Source organism: Morone saxatilis, unplaced genomic scaffold (genome assembly GCF_004916995.1).
Source record: "Morone saxatilis isolate NCDOM2014 unplaced genomic scaffold, NCSU_SB_2.0 Contig24, whole genome shotgun sequence".
Taxonomy (NCBI): domain Eukaryota; kingdom Metazoa; phylum Chordata; class Actinopteri; family Moronidae; genus Morone; species Morone saxatilis.
The window spans coordinates 20,869,823-20,887,504 of NW_023339807.1; the positions used below are offsets into that span (position 1 = coordinate 20,869,823).

At 40.4% G+C, this 17,682-nt stretch overlaps 1 protein-coding gene across 2 annotated transcripts in view; it reads left to right on the plus strand.

Moving 5' to 3' along the window:
* Positions 1–17,481, plus strand: part of phldb3 (pleckstrin homology-like domain, family B, member 3) — a 23,030-nt gene extending 5,549 nt beyond the window's left edge. The window contains exons 2-15 of one of the 2 annotated variants that reach the window (XM_035672456.1): positions 1,991–2,146; positions 2,380–2,490; positions 3,128–3,265; positions 3,759–3,887; positions 5,563–5,745; positions 8,559–8,669; positions 11,497–11,598; positions 11,936–12,023; positions 12,521–12,686; positions 13,669–13,750; positions 14,111–14,260; positions 14,632–14,839; positions 15,153–15,238; positions 16,653–17,481. In XM_035672456.1, coding sequence (XP_035528349.1) covers positions 2,000–2,146; positions 2,380–2,490; positions 3,128–3,265; positions 3,759–3,887; positions 5,563–5,745; positions 8,559–8,669; positions 11,497–11,598; positions 11,936–12,023; positions 12,521–12,686; positions 13,669–13,750; positions 14,111–14,260; positions 14,632–14,839; positions 15,153–15,238; positions 16,653–16,787 — 1,836 coding nt within the window. In that variant the 5' untranslated portion in view covers positions 1,991–1,999 and the 3' untranslated portion in view covers positions 16,788–17,481. Of the gene's footprint in view, positions 1–1,990; positions 2,147–2,379; positions 2,491–3,127; positions 3,266–3,758; positions 3,888–5,562; positions 5,746–8,558; positions 8,670–11,496; positions 11,599–11,935; positions 12,024–12,520; positions 12,687–13,668; positions 13,751–14,110; positions 14,261–14,628; positions 14,840–15,152; positions 15,239–16,652 lie in introns of both variants that reach the window. The other variant, XM_035672455.1, reaches the window with a different exon arrangement.
* The last annotated feature ends 201 nt before the right edge of the window (positions 17,482–17,682 follow it).

The following is a 17,682-nucleotide window of genomic DNA, read 5'->3' on the forward strand; positions in this document are numbered from 1 at the left end:
GTGGACTTTAGATGGAGGTCACACAGTGAATGCTCGCACTGATGTTTGTTTGGATAATAATGTAACTGAGTGTGAAGCTCTCTCTGCCTCCAGCTCTTACTGGACAGCGGTGTACAGTAGAAAGGATTAGTAGTAGGTTAAATGATCTGAGGTGCATTTTGTTTTTACTCCTGACCTCTATACTATTTCTGCCACTTTAACATTTGCATGTTTTGTTCCACATCATTTTATAACACTGTGAAACTTTGTGCCATTTTTGTTCTTTTAGGGTTTTGTTTTCTTCTGATACTGTCGATGAACTGTGCAGTGAATACTATAATGATACCATTGTTACTATGGGCATCAAATTGTCCCTCTATGTAAGAACAATATGATTGTAACACAAACCTGACAACCTCTCAGCCAATTAGAAATGACCCTTTAGAACCAAAAATACTTCTTTAACAATTCTTTACACTGTCTGATTGGCTGGCTGGGATATGTCTGCTTTTCTTCCCGCTCTCTTCCTAGAAGCAGGTTCCAAACTGTGAAATGACCTGTAGTGTCGGTCTCATGCTATGTTTGTCATTTCTGTCATCCTGTGGTTGGGCGATTTAGTTTATGGTCAGCTCTGCCAATAGATCCTCCTAACAGTTACACACTGGGCCTTCTGAATGGAAAGTTAATGGTATTTTCTACTGTTCATAAATGGTATTTTAGTAGTTTCCATGTCATGGGATGTCGTATATTGGTATCATATACTCCGACTGCACACACCACGGGAAATTGCATGAGTCATTAACCATTAACAGTTCAAGTTCAATTTCAGTTTCAGTGTTTTTCACTTTGTCTTGGTTGCTAGTTTGTTACATGTCATCAGTCATAGAGCATAAGTAACCTTCACAGTAACATCATTAGGATTAGAGCAGCAGATCAGATAAGTAATAAACTTGCAGATAAACATGCAGATTTCACTTTTCCAGGTGGAATTCCACCCATTAAAATGTCCTTTTTGTGACAGTTTTTCCTCTGTGCACTTTATAAAGTTGTATGTTACACATTTCTGGCCTTTGACATTTTACACTCGATTTCCTGTTGTTTTCTCTTCCCTCCGTCTGTCCAGGCCTCCCTCTCTACCGTCTCGTTTTCGATGTCAGTGTGCCAGTGGTTGTTTGGAAGCCCTCACTCATATCTCAGCTGTATATTTATCTCTGCGCTTCCACTCTGCCTGCATTCCCTGCAGCCTAATAAGGTCTGAACACAGGGAGAAAGGGAGGGCACAGAGGGCGAGGGAAGATGGTGGGAAAAGGTTGGACAATAGGAACCAAAAGTATTTTCCCACAAATTGGTTTTGGTCTGTGTATTTTCTTCTAGCATGCGTGTTTTTTGTGTAAAGAGAGACCACAGAGTAGAGGAATAAAGGACCAAACAGAATAAAGAGACCCGATAATATAGGCCTTTAGGTTGACGCTTTGAAGTAGGACAATGTAAACACTACACTATATAATGGTATTTACTTGGGTAAATGTGCATGAATGTGACGCGCAGGACAAAAACGTTCAACATAAAAGTACTTCAAAGTCTATTCTGATGTGCTCTAACCCCCATTTCTATGGCTGATTTCTCCTTGTAGTATTTTGTTGATTGTTCTAGTTCCATTCATGCACTGTCTCGCTGATGATGCACATCAAAAGCCTCTAACAAAAAAAAGAACATTACCTCTAATGCTTGAGTCCTTGAAACACAACCCATTGCCCACATCCTGAATTCTCCCCTCTCTTTCACTATTGCTTCCTCTTCACTGCTGGGTGTTTTCTCCATCACAGTCTGCTTTCTGGAAGCTGGGAGGGGGGGGGATTCCTGTGTTTTAAAGTGCTTATGCAGTACGACTCAGCTGTAACTGTCACCTGATCCCTGACGCGCCCTCAACCATGCAGCAGATTATATTACCACAGTATTCACCAAAGTCCCCTCCTGTGAAGCTCTCATTAACTTGCCTCCCTTGTCTCAGCCTTTAGAAATGCCCCAACATAACATGGAGAGCAGCAGGAGCCAGTGGCAGCAGGGGCTGCGGCCGCCGTGGGTCACCAGAGTGGCTGGAGGTCAAAGCCCCGCCTCCTCAGGGGCGGAGTCGGACACAGAGAGCAGCAGCACTGAGAGTGAGAAGGTAAGTGAGTGAGATGAAGTTGTTGATGGTGGTGGTGCAGTCATTTGGCTCTTTCGTGTCACATGATGCGGCGATGGCACATGAAATCGTCCTTTGTAGCTCCTGCATGTAAGAAGAGAGACGCTTGTTGCTCCACGCAGTTTAACTAATGAATCATCCGACATTTCTAGACTCAACGGTTTACTGTTTTAAAGCTCGCATGCAATGACTTTGTCTGCTATTTTCTCCGTCAGTCCTGCATTAAAAAGCTGGAGGTGGGCTCACCGAGGGTCCTGCCGTCGCCCTCAATGCTCCAGCGGCGAATCACAGAAATCGACCAACAGAAGGAGGAACTGAAGATTGAGGTGAGCATGTTAAATGATTGTGGCCCAATTTGCAGAAAAATACTTGATTTAGTTCACTTTGGTGCAAAATATGTAGCCTACCACTAAAACAATTAAATGGTTAATCAGATCAATAGACTGAATATGTGGTTAGTTTAGAAAAAAATAATGCGTCATTTTTTAAAGCATACTTGAGTTATTTGCAAATTTCTGTCTTTTATTTAATTGAATACCTGTAGGTTTTGGACTATTGATTGAACAACATAGGCTATTTAAAGACCATAGATAAGATGTCTTATTCACTATTGTTTGACTTTTTTTTATAGATTTAAGGATTAACATAAAATCTTTAGATGAATCAGTATGAAAACAATGCTGCAGCCCTAAAGTGAATTACATAATATGTAATCTCCACCATCTGTTGCACAACAGGTGGTTAAGGTTTCATTGAGGTTTCTTTAAACTGCTGCAACAAATTAAGAACCAAGACAGAGTGGTCAAGAAAACACTACATTTTTTTTCATTGTGTCTCAGCTGAAGTCTGCACATTTAAATCTTTCCAAACACCAACCGAGTCATGTTAAAGGAATGCATATCTGTGACTTGCTCAACGTCTGGTTAATATGATTCAGCTCAGCCTCGTCTCCTGTCCCTTTAGCTGCAGCTGGAGATCGCCCTGCTGCAGGGCGAGCTGCAGACGGAGAAGAAGCAGCTGCACAGACACACACAGAAGCTGCAGGCTCTACAGCAAGAGGCCAGACGGACAGAGAAGCACAAACACACCGACAGACAAAAGGTATCGTGTCATAAAATGAATATCAAACTTTTCTTTTTCATCAGTTACAGACCTATATGTTGCATTTGTTATGTTTTATGCCATTATTATGTTCTGTCATGATTCATTACCAGCTAAATGTATTGGTTCTTGGAGACAATGAAGACTAATATTGTAGATGTAACATTTAACTGGCCTAACATGAGTATCGCAATCACAAGAGTCAGAGAAAAGGATATTCACATGTAGAAATGGGTGGGTTCAGTAATATTCCACTAACATCAACACAAGATCAAGTCAATGATAACTAAATTCCCATGGAATGATTGTTGGAGTAGAACTGGTTTAAAGTCAGATGTCTGTGGTCTTCAGAAAACAAACTCTAAATATGGTTGTGAAATTGACATGATGCATTATTTTCTTCTCTTTTGAAATAGTTTTTGTTTTACTTTTAAAAGTTAGGTGATTACTGTGCTCTTGCTTCACTCATTTCTTGCCATATCTGTAACTGCAGGAGCGAGAGAGTCTGGAGGAGGAGAGACGCAGGGTGGATTCACTGAAGAGGAGGTGTGAGGAGAAGGAGAAACTGATCCCCGGTCAACCAGAGAGCCAGAGAGAACAGCTAACACTGCAGCTGCAGCAGGTGAGTGCCTGAGCTGCACATGGTAATATCTTTTCTTTTCTGTTCGACAAAACATCCACAAAAGAAGCTGAGACCGGCCGCTTTCACCTTTTTATGTAAAAGTCACGACTACTGGTCAGACCTAGAAACACGACGCAAGTCTGACATGAATGCAGAGAGGCAGAAACCTTGAGCAGACCCTGGCTCTAGGTGGGTGGTCGTCTGCCTTGACCGGCGAGGTAGGTGATGATAATGGTGGTGACGGTAATGATAATAATATTAGCAGAAGGCGCAACCACGATCCATGGGAACCTGCGAGACGGGAAAGCACAAAAACTCAGGGGAAGAAGCTAAATTAGTAACATGCATTAATGGGACATGAATGTGTACGGATAGAGGGACAAAGGAGCTCAGTGCATCGTGGGAAGTCCCCCGGTAGTCTAGGCCTATAGCAGCATAACTAAAGGTTGGTTCAGGACTCATCTGAGCCAGCCCTAACTATTAGCTTTATATAAGAGGAACGCCTTAAGCCTACAATACAGTCAATAAAGTTGTTCTTTATACTTGTTGCTGTAGTTTTTACCTCTTCAGGCTTTTTCTCTTTCCATACACATTGAAAGTAGAAGTTGGGCCAGAAAACTTTAACACAACTAATCGATGCCACTGCAAGGTGATGTTATCTAAATCGAAATCTATTAGATTAGAAGTGATTCACTTACTAGTCAAAACAGCACAAAAATGGTCTGTGTCTGTGTACTGCTTTTTAGGTCGTGAATCGAATATTTCACAGTGCAACCACACAGCTGTTGCTCCAACGCTAAACATTTCCAGTATGGCTCAAAAATGTCTTAAATATCAGTCGAGTTTTTGGATCAATGAAGTCTCTATGTCATGTGCAGCATCTAATGTTGCTGAACTTGTTTAAGGAAGGACTGAAAATCCAAGAAATGATATTGGCAGCTGTCCAAATGAATAATAAAACTGCAACTGATACTTGGTTGGCTCATGTACGTCTGTCTCCGATACGGGGTGTTGGCATCGGTGATGACTTCTATACATAATGTCGTTTTTTGGTTGAACAAAGTGTGGTTGTTTAGTACCTGTTCAACCTGATGTGTCAGTGTTTCAGAAGTCTATACACACACACACACACACAAATTGTGCACAGGATGTGTATTTTTCTTTGTGATGGTGACAGAACAAGATGAGAGACCTCTTTGTTTTAAAAGTGGTGTTTAATGACAGGTTTAGTGCAGTTCAGTGGCAGGTTGTTACTGTTTTGTTGTGACATGTCAGATTTATTTGGAAAGATCTTTTAGAAACTGGTTTGTAACAAATTGCGCCACAGAGAACCTCTCACAAGCACACAATAGAGGACTTAAGTACACACTGCAAAAGAACAATAGTGCAGGATTTTGTAAAATGAGACAATGAGGCTGCATTTGCACTTTTATATACTGAAGCATTAGAAACACAAAATACAAATTGCCCAAAGTCGTTTTCTGAATAAGAATTCTTAAGTTAAATTTGGTGTCTTCTGTCTGTATAAAGTTTGTACTGAAGCCAACTGCAAATGAGATGTTAACTGTAATTTATAATGTTTTATCCAGCATTTTTAAAATCTGAACCTACAGTGTGAAATAAAAAACAAGGGCTGTTAAATTATATTAGACTAATTTCTCTGCCTTCACTGCAGGAAAAAGAGGTGATGGAAGCGGCAGTGCGGGCCTTTGAGGACTGGGAGTTTCGTGTTCTGGAGCAAGAGAGCGGCATTGATGAGGAGAAGGAGAGTGCGACGGACAAAGAGAAGGAGGGAGATAGTGAAGGGGAGATGGAGAAGGAAATCTCATGTCAGCAACATGTGGTCAACGCGGCACAGGTAAACGTGTCTTTTTTTTTTTTTCAAACATTTCACAGCTGCTCCTGACGTGCTATACGGTTTTGCTTATCTGCGTGTCACATGCTTCAGTGTTTACCCTCACAGGCTGACTTGGGATTAACCCTTCCAAACATTCCTTCAATACAGATTTATGACGTCAGACTTATGCATAGCAGGTTGACAAAATAACAGGAACACCCAACAATACAATAGCCCAGCAAAGACCTCTACATTAGTTAATTTTAACCAGAAATTCGGAATACGAGGTTAAAAAAGCTTTTACATTCATAAAGTTTTATAATGATTCGTTTTTGTTTAGAATGGGTCAAAGACATATATATATTCATGACTGTAAAGGGTAATACAAGCTGTCAGACATCCAACAGAAACCTTTACTGAAGCTGATTTTTATTCCTTTTGTGACCTTAGAATAAGCCTCCAATTCTGAGATTCTAAAATGAATTTTGTTCTTTTAAGAGTCAAAATAAGGAGAGGGCAGACCAGACAGTTTAAACTTTAAAGCCACAAATCTGTGCTCCTCCTACAATAATCACAGGCATTGATCAACCAAGCTATAAATCCTGCTCAGATACTATTTTTGTAGTGTAGCACAGTAAAAATCAACATTTATATTGGCTTATTCACATGCACATTCACACGCACTCTCCCCAGTCCACGGTTGCCATAGCAGGTTAAGACTTGTCCTCCTTCCTCTCCCCTTATCAAATTGGGACATGAGCATGAACTCTGTACCTCACTCTCACCAGCATCGCCCTGACACTGTCACATGACTCTGTACAGCAAGCCTAATTACATCAGAGGCCACCATGAAAGAGAAATCAAAAGAACAAGACAGCCGTGGAGAAAATGGAAAGATAAAACACATGAGGGGATTTGGAAAGTTTTGGAGTAAGGCTAGATTGTCATGGCTGAAAGGATAATCTGTATTATTTTGTTCAATGCGGAGATCTTTAACTGCACTGACTATCAAAGGAAATATGCAATTGGTGTATCTTTCCAAATACAATTAAAATGCAAAATAATTAGAGAGTAACAACAGTAATTCCACCATATCATACAACCAAATAAAAAGGAGGCATTCACCTTAAGCTTGAAAACCTGTTTTTGGGAAGCAGTGTGCATGAAAAGGCCTGTGATTGGCCAGAGAGTTTACTTTTGAAAAGAGCTGGCTTGACTGTACGCACCAGAACAGACACTCTGAATGCAGAACGACATTATAGCACCCAGCTAAGTCTGATTTTCTGTGGAAGCCAGGATAATGGTCGTCATTTAATTTGTTCTGCAGCTTTGTAATGGAGCGAATCAAGAAATGTAAAGAAATGTATCAAACTGGGAGACAGTAAAGTCTTCAGATTAGGATCATTTGAAGAGGCCTGGAACATGTTGGCACTTGCGTGATAAATCCTAAATTTATAACTGCACTGAGGCGCCAACTGTTGAGACACTGGCACACTAATGTGTACTTTGTTTAGATAATGATTTATTTGAGTGTTTTCAGTCTTTTGCAGTATAAAAAGGACTCATGTGAGGCTGTACTTAAACGCTGTGATGCTTTAAGTTAAATGTTGACATCTGCTAATAACATGCTTCACAGCACGCATAATGTTTACCACGTTCACCATCTCAACTTAGAGTGTTAGCATGCTAACATTTGTTGATTGGCCCCAAACGCAAAGTACAGCTGAGGCTGATGGGACTTTCATTGGTTAGTCTGCAGGTATTTGGTCATAAACCAAAGTATTAGACAAATTAAAAACTTTGACCTGATGATGGCACTTGAAGAAAAGTCAGAGGATCACCAAAGTTTTTACAATTCATCCTGATAGGGACATCAGTGTCTGGTCCAAATTTTGTGACGCTAGAATGAAAGTCGGGATCAGCAAAATCAGTAACATTAATCCTCCAGGGATCATGAATGTTTGTAATAAATGTCATGGCAGTAGTTGTTTAGATATCTGAACCAACAGACTGACACACAGACGTTGCCATCCATAGAGCCAAGTGTAATGAATGCTAACTTGACAAACCTTCTGTTACCTAAAGGCAGTGGTCATTCTCTCATATGGTGAGTTTGAAGGTCAGCAAAACATATCTTTTTTACTATTTAAATGATTTATGAAGCCTTCACTATTTTAAGTTTTTCTGTTAGAGAGAACAACTTGTGATATTTGTTTACATTCTGACACAAGAAGTTTAAAAAGGCAGTTTCTCCATTCACATGCCAGAATCCACAGGAACATATGAGTATAGAGAATAGCTGGATGGTGAAAATAATATGGAATTGTTCCTCAATTAGCTGGAGTATGTAAGAGGAGCAGAGAGAGATAAAGAGAGGGATTGTTTGAGAGGGACGGTCGTTGACTCAGCTGCAGATGACGGTTCATCTCTATACCCTCTGTCTGTCTGTCTGTCTGTCTGTCTGTCCCTCACCGTGTCAGATTTTCTGGGCTAATCTGCTGATTTAATGTCGGCCCATCATTTCTTTGAGCTACTCTCTCAGCCCTGCTGTCACGTGTCCCTCTCGTGCCTCTCATTAACTTGCAAAATGGATGTTTGATTTGCATTGTGTCTCGGCCGAGGAGATCACCTTGGCTCGGGGCTCTGCATTTTCTCACACAACACACACGCCGTCACATCACGGGTGTTTACTCAATATTACATCACAACATAATGAAAAGATTAAGTGAACTTTGGCCAGCCAGATGAATCGGATACAGCACATGGCATTTCTCTTGAGGAATAGAAACGGTATGGGGGTCCACGCTGAAGGGAATTATGTTGTGAATATTCAGGAGCGAGTCCAGCAGTTGGAGAGACAGCTGAAGGAGATGGAGCGGGAGAAGGAGAGGGAGCTGAACGCTTTGAGGAAAGAGAAGAGAGAACTCGTCCACACAAATCAAACAGTAAGAGGGATTTGTATTGTGGGCTATTATTGAGGGGTGTAAGAAAATTTTGAAAAATATCGTAATGCAATATTTGGTTTTCTTTAAAACACTATTGATTTATGTGTTTAAACCCCCAACTGTCAGTAACAGTGTTATTAAGGTAAACTGACTTTGCTATGACGTTGGGTGTTACAGGGACTGTGACTGTGGTTGTATGAAAAAAGTAAATCTTTTTCTACTCAGATTTTATGCAAATGGTGGTGTGTTCTCTATATCTTTATACCTCCTTGCTAACAGTATCTCAATATATTGAATCGTAACCCCTGTATCTTGATATGTATTTTAAAACAGCATTATTTTTTTACAAAAAAAAAAGGAACCTGTACATTCAAAATGAAAATAGTTCATCAAAAGTTGATTCAGGATACAACTCAGATTTTTAGATTTACAACAGCAGTGTCCAAAATCTCTGTATTTACTATATATATTTAATTTCTGCTGTTTTATTTGAGTGTACGAACCGAATGTGAAATGTATCCATCATATAGTACACTCATAAGTGCACCGGCTGGAGCTCGGGTTAGTGTGTGCGCAATGTCAGTTTATTGTGTAGTGAACTAGTATCTGTTCTATAGGGATCAGTGAATGAGTGAAAGAGGGGTTGAAATTTGAGACACAGCTGAACATTTCTAAAGGTATAAATGATCACACTGGATTAATTGTAGCTGGAGTTTAAGAATCTATTATAATGGGACTATTCTGGTGCAGTCTGAACAGCAGACCAGCTAATTTGCTTAGCTATATCTGCTGTGTTAAAACTGCCCTACCTTGTTAAGAGTGAAAAACAATTACGACTGATAAGTCATTTATCACTGGACTCCTGCAGTTTCTGTTTTAACATCTTTCAGCACATTGTTTTGGTTTTACAATTCACAACTTTACTATTTTGGTTCGGTTTCACCACTCTCATCAAACTCGTTTTTGGCCACAGTAGGCAGCTGTTTTCAGATAAGAAGCTCTGATAAACTGACTGTACATGAACTCCTGAACACCAAACACAGTTAGCGACTAGCAGGTGATTTTATGTCAGTTTTGCATTTACAGCTTGTGGTCAACAAATCAGAAAATGCAGGTTTCAAGAGTTAAATGATCAGCTGTGATAATGAGCTAAGTTACAGAATGAGGTACAATAATATTGCATTCTTAGTAACTGTGAGTGAAATTGTTCACTCTTCTGTTTTGTAGCACTGTCCAAATGTCTAGTCGGAGTTATTATACCCTTTTATAGCAAAATGGAAAACATTTTATTGTTTACAGGATAAACCTTTTAAGATGCTCTTGCTTCCAATGCCCCATTAAAAGTAGTGTGCAATCAATGGCCACTACTCAAGATATATTTACCATGATGCATCACCCAGACACGGAAAACAAAGTTAATTTAGATGGCTGCTGGATGAGAAGAATAATCTGAGTAGTGACCAAAACTCTGCTCATCAGAGAGCAATTCTAGTTATAATAGTCCTCTACATAATTTCCCCGTTTGGTGATTAATGATTGATTTCGCACTCGGTGCTACGTACTTTTCACTGGGCTTCAGTCCAATTTTATCAAAAACATCCAATGGCTATTAGTTGACTAACACTATGAGGGCAGCCCACACTGCCATGTGTTATCAGTGTTTATTATGAATACTTGCTGTTCCAAAGTGTGTGATTCACTCAGTCACTAATTAAACTGCACTGTGACTTTATCACACAGCCAGTGGTTTGCCTTTGATCAGACTTATGGCAGCACCAGTTAAAACAAGGAGGAGATGAGATCTGGACGAGGAAAAAGCAAATCAGACATGGGGAGGGAGGGAGAGAGAGAGAGAGAGAGAGAGAGCTTAACTCAAGCTTGAGGGAGGGAAGGAAATGATAGAGGGGGAGGAGTAAGCAATGTGAGGGAGGGTGCTGCGTTTGTGAATGTGTGTGGACATGTGTGTGGATGTGTGAGAGGGCGAGAAGGCAAGCTGGGAGAAGTTTCACATCCTTGCATCACAGCGGTAAGCTAAAAAAAAAGCCCTTAAATCAATCTGCACGGCTGACGGGGCGTTAAAATTCTGTTTTTTTCAGAAAAATGCGTTAATGTGTGGTTCATCGGCTCTTCTGAATGAGAGAATAGGAACAGCTAGAGGGAGGGCAGAAGGGAGTGGCAGCACAGAGGAGGAGAGAGGGACAAGACAGTGTCAGACAACATGACCAAGTGTGTGAATAAAACATGACTGCATGGAGGATGTGGTTTTCTTCTCACATGTGCAGTGAACTTGAATTGTGAAAAATAGTTGTGTCTGAAATAACTTTTATAGTAGGTGATTTATGAAAAAATTGAAAAGTGTAGTATTGTAGTAACAAGGACTATAAGAAGCTTTTCTTGGTTGTGTATTAAATGTATCAGAAGAAAACAATACCCCAGAATCAGTAACTGTTGTCTAAAACCTTTTAAATCTTCACTGTCCACACATTCCCTGTGGACGTGTACTAGTAGTAAAAGAGACAGATAAGGGTTAAATAGTGGACTGCATGTGGCGACTGAATTGCTCATGTGTTTGTGAGTCAAGCAGGGAGGGAGGGTTAGAGGGGGGAAGATAGTGAGGGAATGATAATTTTTAACTCATTAGGATCCCTCTTGGAAGTGGAGTTTTCATTCTCAGCCAGATGTGGTATGTCTAACGCTGCAGCCTTCAGCAGTCACTGTCTTTTGGCATCTTCCCTGCTGCTCCAGTTCATTTTCATATTTGTGCCTTGGAGCCAGTTGTCATCACAGACACGCTACTGAATTTCAAATTAAACTTCTGCACCTACAGGTTCTCAAAGAGAAGAAGCCGCTCACTGATTGGTCGAATATCACCGGCTCAGCCCCTTGCATGATGTCACTTTCTCCTCTGACTGTACACAAGCCTCCTCAGGTACACAGCGTGTCACCATGGATACAGCATGAGCTGCAATTATTTGAATTATCGATTCATCTCACTTATTTGCTCCAAGGAGTCCCATGTGACGTCTTAAAATGTCTTGTTTTGTCCGACCAACAATCCAAAATTCAAAGATACTAAGTTTAATGTTGTAGAAGGCAAATAAAACCAGCAAATATTAACATTTTAGAGGCTGGACCTAAATGTTGAATGAATAATCAAAATATTTTTCGATTAAATTTCTGACTAATTGTTTCACCTCTAGCTGAAATCAGAAGTTGAAATATTTGTTACACGGCTTATTCTTACACTGTTACCTTTTATTTTGTAGGAACCATGCAAAGAATCTGTCAGTTTGCCCAGAAGACGGAGTTCGCATCGCAACAACAAACTCAACGACAGGCCGCTCTCAGCACAGGGTGAGCTATTACCGGCCCTGTTTTTCTATTTTCTATTGCGCTCTTGATTGCTTAAGCTGAGAGCACCATTGATACAGAACAATAAAGACTCTCTCTCTGCACTCATGTCCTCATTTTGTCTGACTGTTTGCTCAGTTCCCTCCCTTTTAGTCAAATTAAAGGTGTGTCAGTAGAGACGGCAGGTTGTTATTACGTAGCCAGAGAGCAGGATTTACCTGTATAGACCAGATGAACCAGAGAAGCACATATATACTTAAGCCTAAAATCTCCTCAGTAGTAGCTATTTTTCACACACACACCTGTCTGTCACCAAACATCCGAGTAGCCTGATCTACAAGGTCATGTCAAGTCTTGCCAGGTGTTTGCTGTAACTGAAGACTCTTGATCTAATGTAATTTACCGTCCTGATACAGAAATTCTCACACACCACATCTTATATAAAGCTATTCCGACTGACCGATGCATGCGTGTCTTTCCCTGTCTCCTTCCTCTCTCAGGGTTGGTGAGGACGATTCCAGACAGCCAGAGCCCAAAGGCTTTCACTTCCCCCATCCCCTCCCATAGGCTCAGCAACGGGCACAGCAGCGGGCACAGACCTGGGACCAGCAACGGCGGCGGGCTCTTCACTCCTTGCAACAGTACAACAAGCTCTCGTGCTGCCAGGTCAGTTACTTCACTGCTTGTTTGATGAATGCTTTTTTTAAAAAAGAGAAATGAAGAGTGGAGTTGAATGTGCTTTTAGAAGTTTATGTTCTTTAGCCTTTACATGCAACAGTAGGGGCAGGAATGCTTTTTATAATTCATACCTCTCTCTAGCAGGATGGAGAAATCCTGTGTGTGTGCACTTACCAGAAAAGATCATTGCAGTTTATTAAATCTTTGGTCTTAATTTTCTAATTTTGGCTTATTGGTAATGCAATTTTACAAGGTTTCAAATGAATTCTTAAATTGTTTTGTTAATAAATATTTCATGGGTGATAGTGATGAAGTACAATGTCTTCATTACCGATAGGAATTATGGCCAAAACTAGAAAATTAGACCAACCAGAATAATCTTAATGTTTGGCCCAGGAACAAATAATATCAACACATTAAAAAGGACTTCGATTCTGGACACACTGTCAACATCAACAACTAAGTCACAGCAGCAGCAACGGTTACAATAGGTGTAGCGTATGGTGAGAACAGGGATAAACAAGTGCGAGCTAATCAGTAGTGGTATAAGTTGTGAGTTATTGTGTCAGGCATATACAAGTGCCCAACCCACATGGTCACCAAAACTATTTGTCAAACATGAACGTAACTTCTTACTTTACGACATATGTTGACCTTTGGCAGGATTTAATGATCGTGGATGATTTTGCTTTTTTGGAACAGCAGTGGTTGTCTCATGTTGCAATGAAAAGTCATTGTAATTCAAGCATTTTGTTTGTTCTGATATTCTTTCTACAGTGTCTATAACTGGTCCATATTACTGTGTGTGTTTACTTTGTTACCAGCTTCATTTGGTTAAAGCAAAAGATTAATGACTGATCCTCAGTGGCATATTCGTGTTTGAGCATTTAACACCCTTCTGCACACAGTGGGGTTGTTCTTAACCTTTACAGTTATTCTCATTCATTGATGAATGTAACTCGTCTCACAGCCCGTCTCTGTTGGATCTCGTGGAGATTGAGAAGAAACTGAGGGAAGCCAAGGCAGAGAGAGAGAAACTGCTCAGAGAGAGGGTGAGTCACCTGCCGTGGGAAACTCTCGCTGACACTTCTAATCACCCGCGGCACACTGCATTAGACACGGCTGTCTGATCACTGACACCCACTCAGCTCGCACATGATGGTCCAAGAAAACAGCCAGCAGATGTGTGGATGTTTGTAATGCATGTTTGCAGCATTGCCAAATGCAAGACTGAAAAATGTGTAGCCATATGATTGTGAGTTTATGTGGAGGTTGAAAAAAGAGGAACTTTCAGTGCATACATACATAATAGGTTCCACTGTAAATCCTACTTTGTTAGAACGGTATACACTGAAAGGGGTCATATGTTTTGGAGGATGACTAATAATTTTCAGTGACATGTGTGCACCCAGGAAGAGCGACGACAGTTGCTGTTGGAGGAGAGAAGACAGAGAGAGCTAAACTCTCCGAAAAAAGAACCACCGGAGCCTGAGACCCCACAAAGACCAGAGCCAGAACCAAAGGAGCAACCAATTGCCCGTTCTCCCCCAAACTCCCCAGAGGTATGAAATAAAAACCACAAAGCTGTTGGTTCAGCAGTTTAGTTCTTACCCTGAGTGATGGACGTTAAAAGAATGATCAAAAGCCATGCAGGAGACTTTGTCTTGTGTATTCCTCATTCTTCTTCTGTGCTAAGATTACCCACAATACAGTTCACTTCTGACCGTTTGGTTAGAGGTTTGAATGTGTTATGCTAGTAGTGGCTAGCCTTGAGCCCATACAATGTTTATAATCTGATCTGAAAGCTCTGTCTCAGACTCTCAGGTGTTACCATAATAATAGACACTGAATGTTACTATTGTTTCCTCAATTTCCAAGTAAAATCACCTGCCTCTTCTGAACCACATCTAAAATCAGTTTATCTCTCCAGCAGCGCAGTCTACCCCTCTTCCTTTCTCCCAACTTTGACCTCCGGGCCCACTTGGAGACTCTGGGTCACGGGGTGGCCGGCTGCACCGACCTGCGGTTGACACCTCGACGCTGTGCGGGCTTCCTGACAAAGCGAGGGGGGCGGGTGAAGACCTGGAAGAAGAGATGGTTCCTGTTTGACATGGACCACAGACGACTAGCCTACTATACAGGTTAGACTGGCTGGGAGAGTGGTGTGTGCACATCCTGACTGTGTGTTTACATGAATGAAAGCCTTCTGTTGTCACACTAGTTCACTGAAAGGAAGTCAGGCATGTTGTAAAATAACAATACATTAGTAGCATTATTTTCCAGCCTTTATCGTTTGTTATATTTCATTGTTCTGTCTGTATTTCCCAGCCAAAAGAAACAAGACTTTAAACTCATAATAAAGTTGCAGAGTAGTAATAACTTTTAGGACTTGAATAGATCCATCAAGTCTTAATAAGTATGCTGTCAACTAACTTGCTTCTTCCTTTGCTGCAGACTGTGATGAGAGGAAGCTAAAGGGAGTCATCTACTTCCAGGCCATAGAAGAAGTTTACTACGACCATCTAAGAACAGCCACTTCTGTGAGTTCTCATACAGTACATAAACTGACATAGAAAAATGTATCAAAGTCTGTAGAGTGTTTCATCCAGCTGAGAGTCTGTGCCTAATCTTTGAACATTGAGTTTGATGAATGCAGTAGCCTGGAGTCTTATGTACAGGTCAGTGTGGCCTAGTCATCACAAAAATCTTTTAAAAAGTTGATTGAGGCCTTTTTCACATTGTGTTTTAGGACTAAATGCATGGCCATCATTACACATATTATTAAATATACTGTTATATCTCAGGGTACATCTTCAAGGTCTCCACTTTAATCTTTTTCATGTTGTTTGATGTCTCCCTGGAAGTAAGAGCACTATTCCAACTCTAAGAATGTGATTTTACTGTGAATTTTACTCCCCATGTTTATGTTTATTGTTGTGTATTCACATGACAAAAAGTTTGTTTGATGTTGCTCCTTCTCCAAATCGTTGGACAGATTATAGACATGCCAGATTCTCATGGGATTAAAGACACAGATGATCTGTGCAGTTACTGTATTAGAAATCAAAGGCTGGTGTCGGGTACTGCTGAGTCTCAGCTCTTAAAGTGTCAGATGACTATAAGTTTACAATTACATTGCAATTACCATGGGAAAGCCTGTCATTTTCAGCATAAGGAGTTTGTATAATTGCTTAAATAAAACAACTAAACAATTTGTCTTCAGGACAATTACAGTTATGCAAAGTAGATAAGTATATTAACTCAAGTAGGCTGCCGTTCTTCAGTACAATTTTGAGGTACTTTTTACTTCTACTAGTTACTTTTAAATTAAGATTTTTAAATAATAAATCATAAAAAACACATGATAAGCTTATGAAATATAATGCATTATTAAACCAGTGTTTCACCAAAGACATATTTCCCCTCTAAAAGATTGATAATGGAGACTGTTAGAGGCCCAGAGAGGTGAAATTACCAGTATTTCACACAAAAAAGCCAAAAAAATGAATATATGTGTAGCAGAATGTTGTTTTTTTCTTCTGTCCTCTCCTACGAATGATCATCTCACATCTATCTGGGGATAGAGGGTTGGGAATCACTGGATTATAGTACCTAACACTGTATACATAGTAGCTAAAACTAGCTTCACCTGGACTATCTACTAGAGTAAAAGGTTGCTTATATAATGCTTATATACCGATGCATCAGTAAACAATTTAATAATGTGATGTACTGTATAATGATACATATCAGTCAGACTGTCTGTAGTAAAAGTACTTTTACTTTTGATACTTTGAGTACATTTAACTAATAATACTACACTAATAATCAGCCGGAAGAATGCAAGTCTCAACAGATCAGCAAAATCTTGAACAAATCAACCATCATTATGGAAAAAACCCTCACCCCTAATCATGACTTCTCACATTATCACTGTCTGTCCCTTCCCTTCAGTCTCCGCGGCCCAGTCTGACGTTCTGTGTGAAGACATACGACCGTCTTTTCTTTCTGGTGGCTTCCAATGCAGTTTCCATGCGGATTTGGATGGACGTCATTGTCACGGCAACAGATGAGCACAGCCGTTATTGACCTCTTGCATATGTAGACTGTAAAACCCTTGAGTGAAGCTACTGAGCGGACAATACCTTTTTAGTCATTTTCCCCCTTGTCTGAGGGGGCTGGTTTGACTGAGATCCACCTCAGGTTTCTGTACCTGGACTCAGGAATCTGTGGATAAAGCACATGGGACGTGAAGGTTTTGTGGTTCCAGGTGCCGAACAGATGTGCTTTAACGCAGCGGAGGAAACTGTTACTGAAAGAGGGATCCTTCAGTGGTGACAGAGGTTCGCCGCTGAACCAGCTGCAAACCACTAGCAGCCTAACACACCAGCCTGCTGACTGGGTGTCTGTTCTGGGAGGTTTTCACTCTTTGAGCCTGACATCCCCCTGCTGGGCACTGTCCAGCATTACAGGACTGGTGTACACTACACTACAACAGGCGGTGGACACAATAATAGCAACGCTTGTACTATATAATGTAATTCAATATTACAACCCAGTGATAAGAGAAATCATTTTCTTCGTGCTGTATTATGTGTTGGATTTCTTTATACTGTCAAGTGTTTCTACTAATATGTCCATATCCTGCATCTTTGTTTTCATAAATTACATTTTCATGAATTAAGTTATTTGGAAATTTATATGGGTTTTCATATGCAAATGAATGAAGACATACACTGTTATGAATGCACTATTAAATGTTTATTCATAAAAAAGTTTGCTTCAGTTTGCTTTTTGTCCAGTCTTCATTGGCAACATTAAATACTAAATAAAAAAAATTCAGTCTTGATGGATTCATAATTAGCTTCTAGCAGTCTTAAGATGTGTCAGTTTAAACATTATTTCAACAATTACAAGCCAGTGCTGCTGTGTCCCTTTCGTTCTCCTGATTACTAGGGACGGGGATCGAAACCCGGTTCTATCA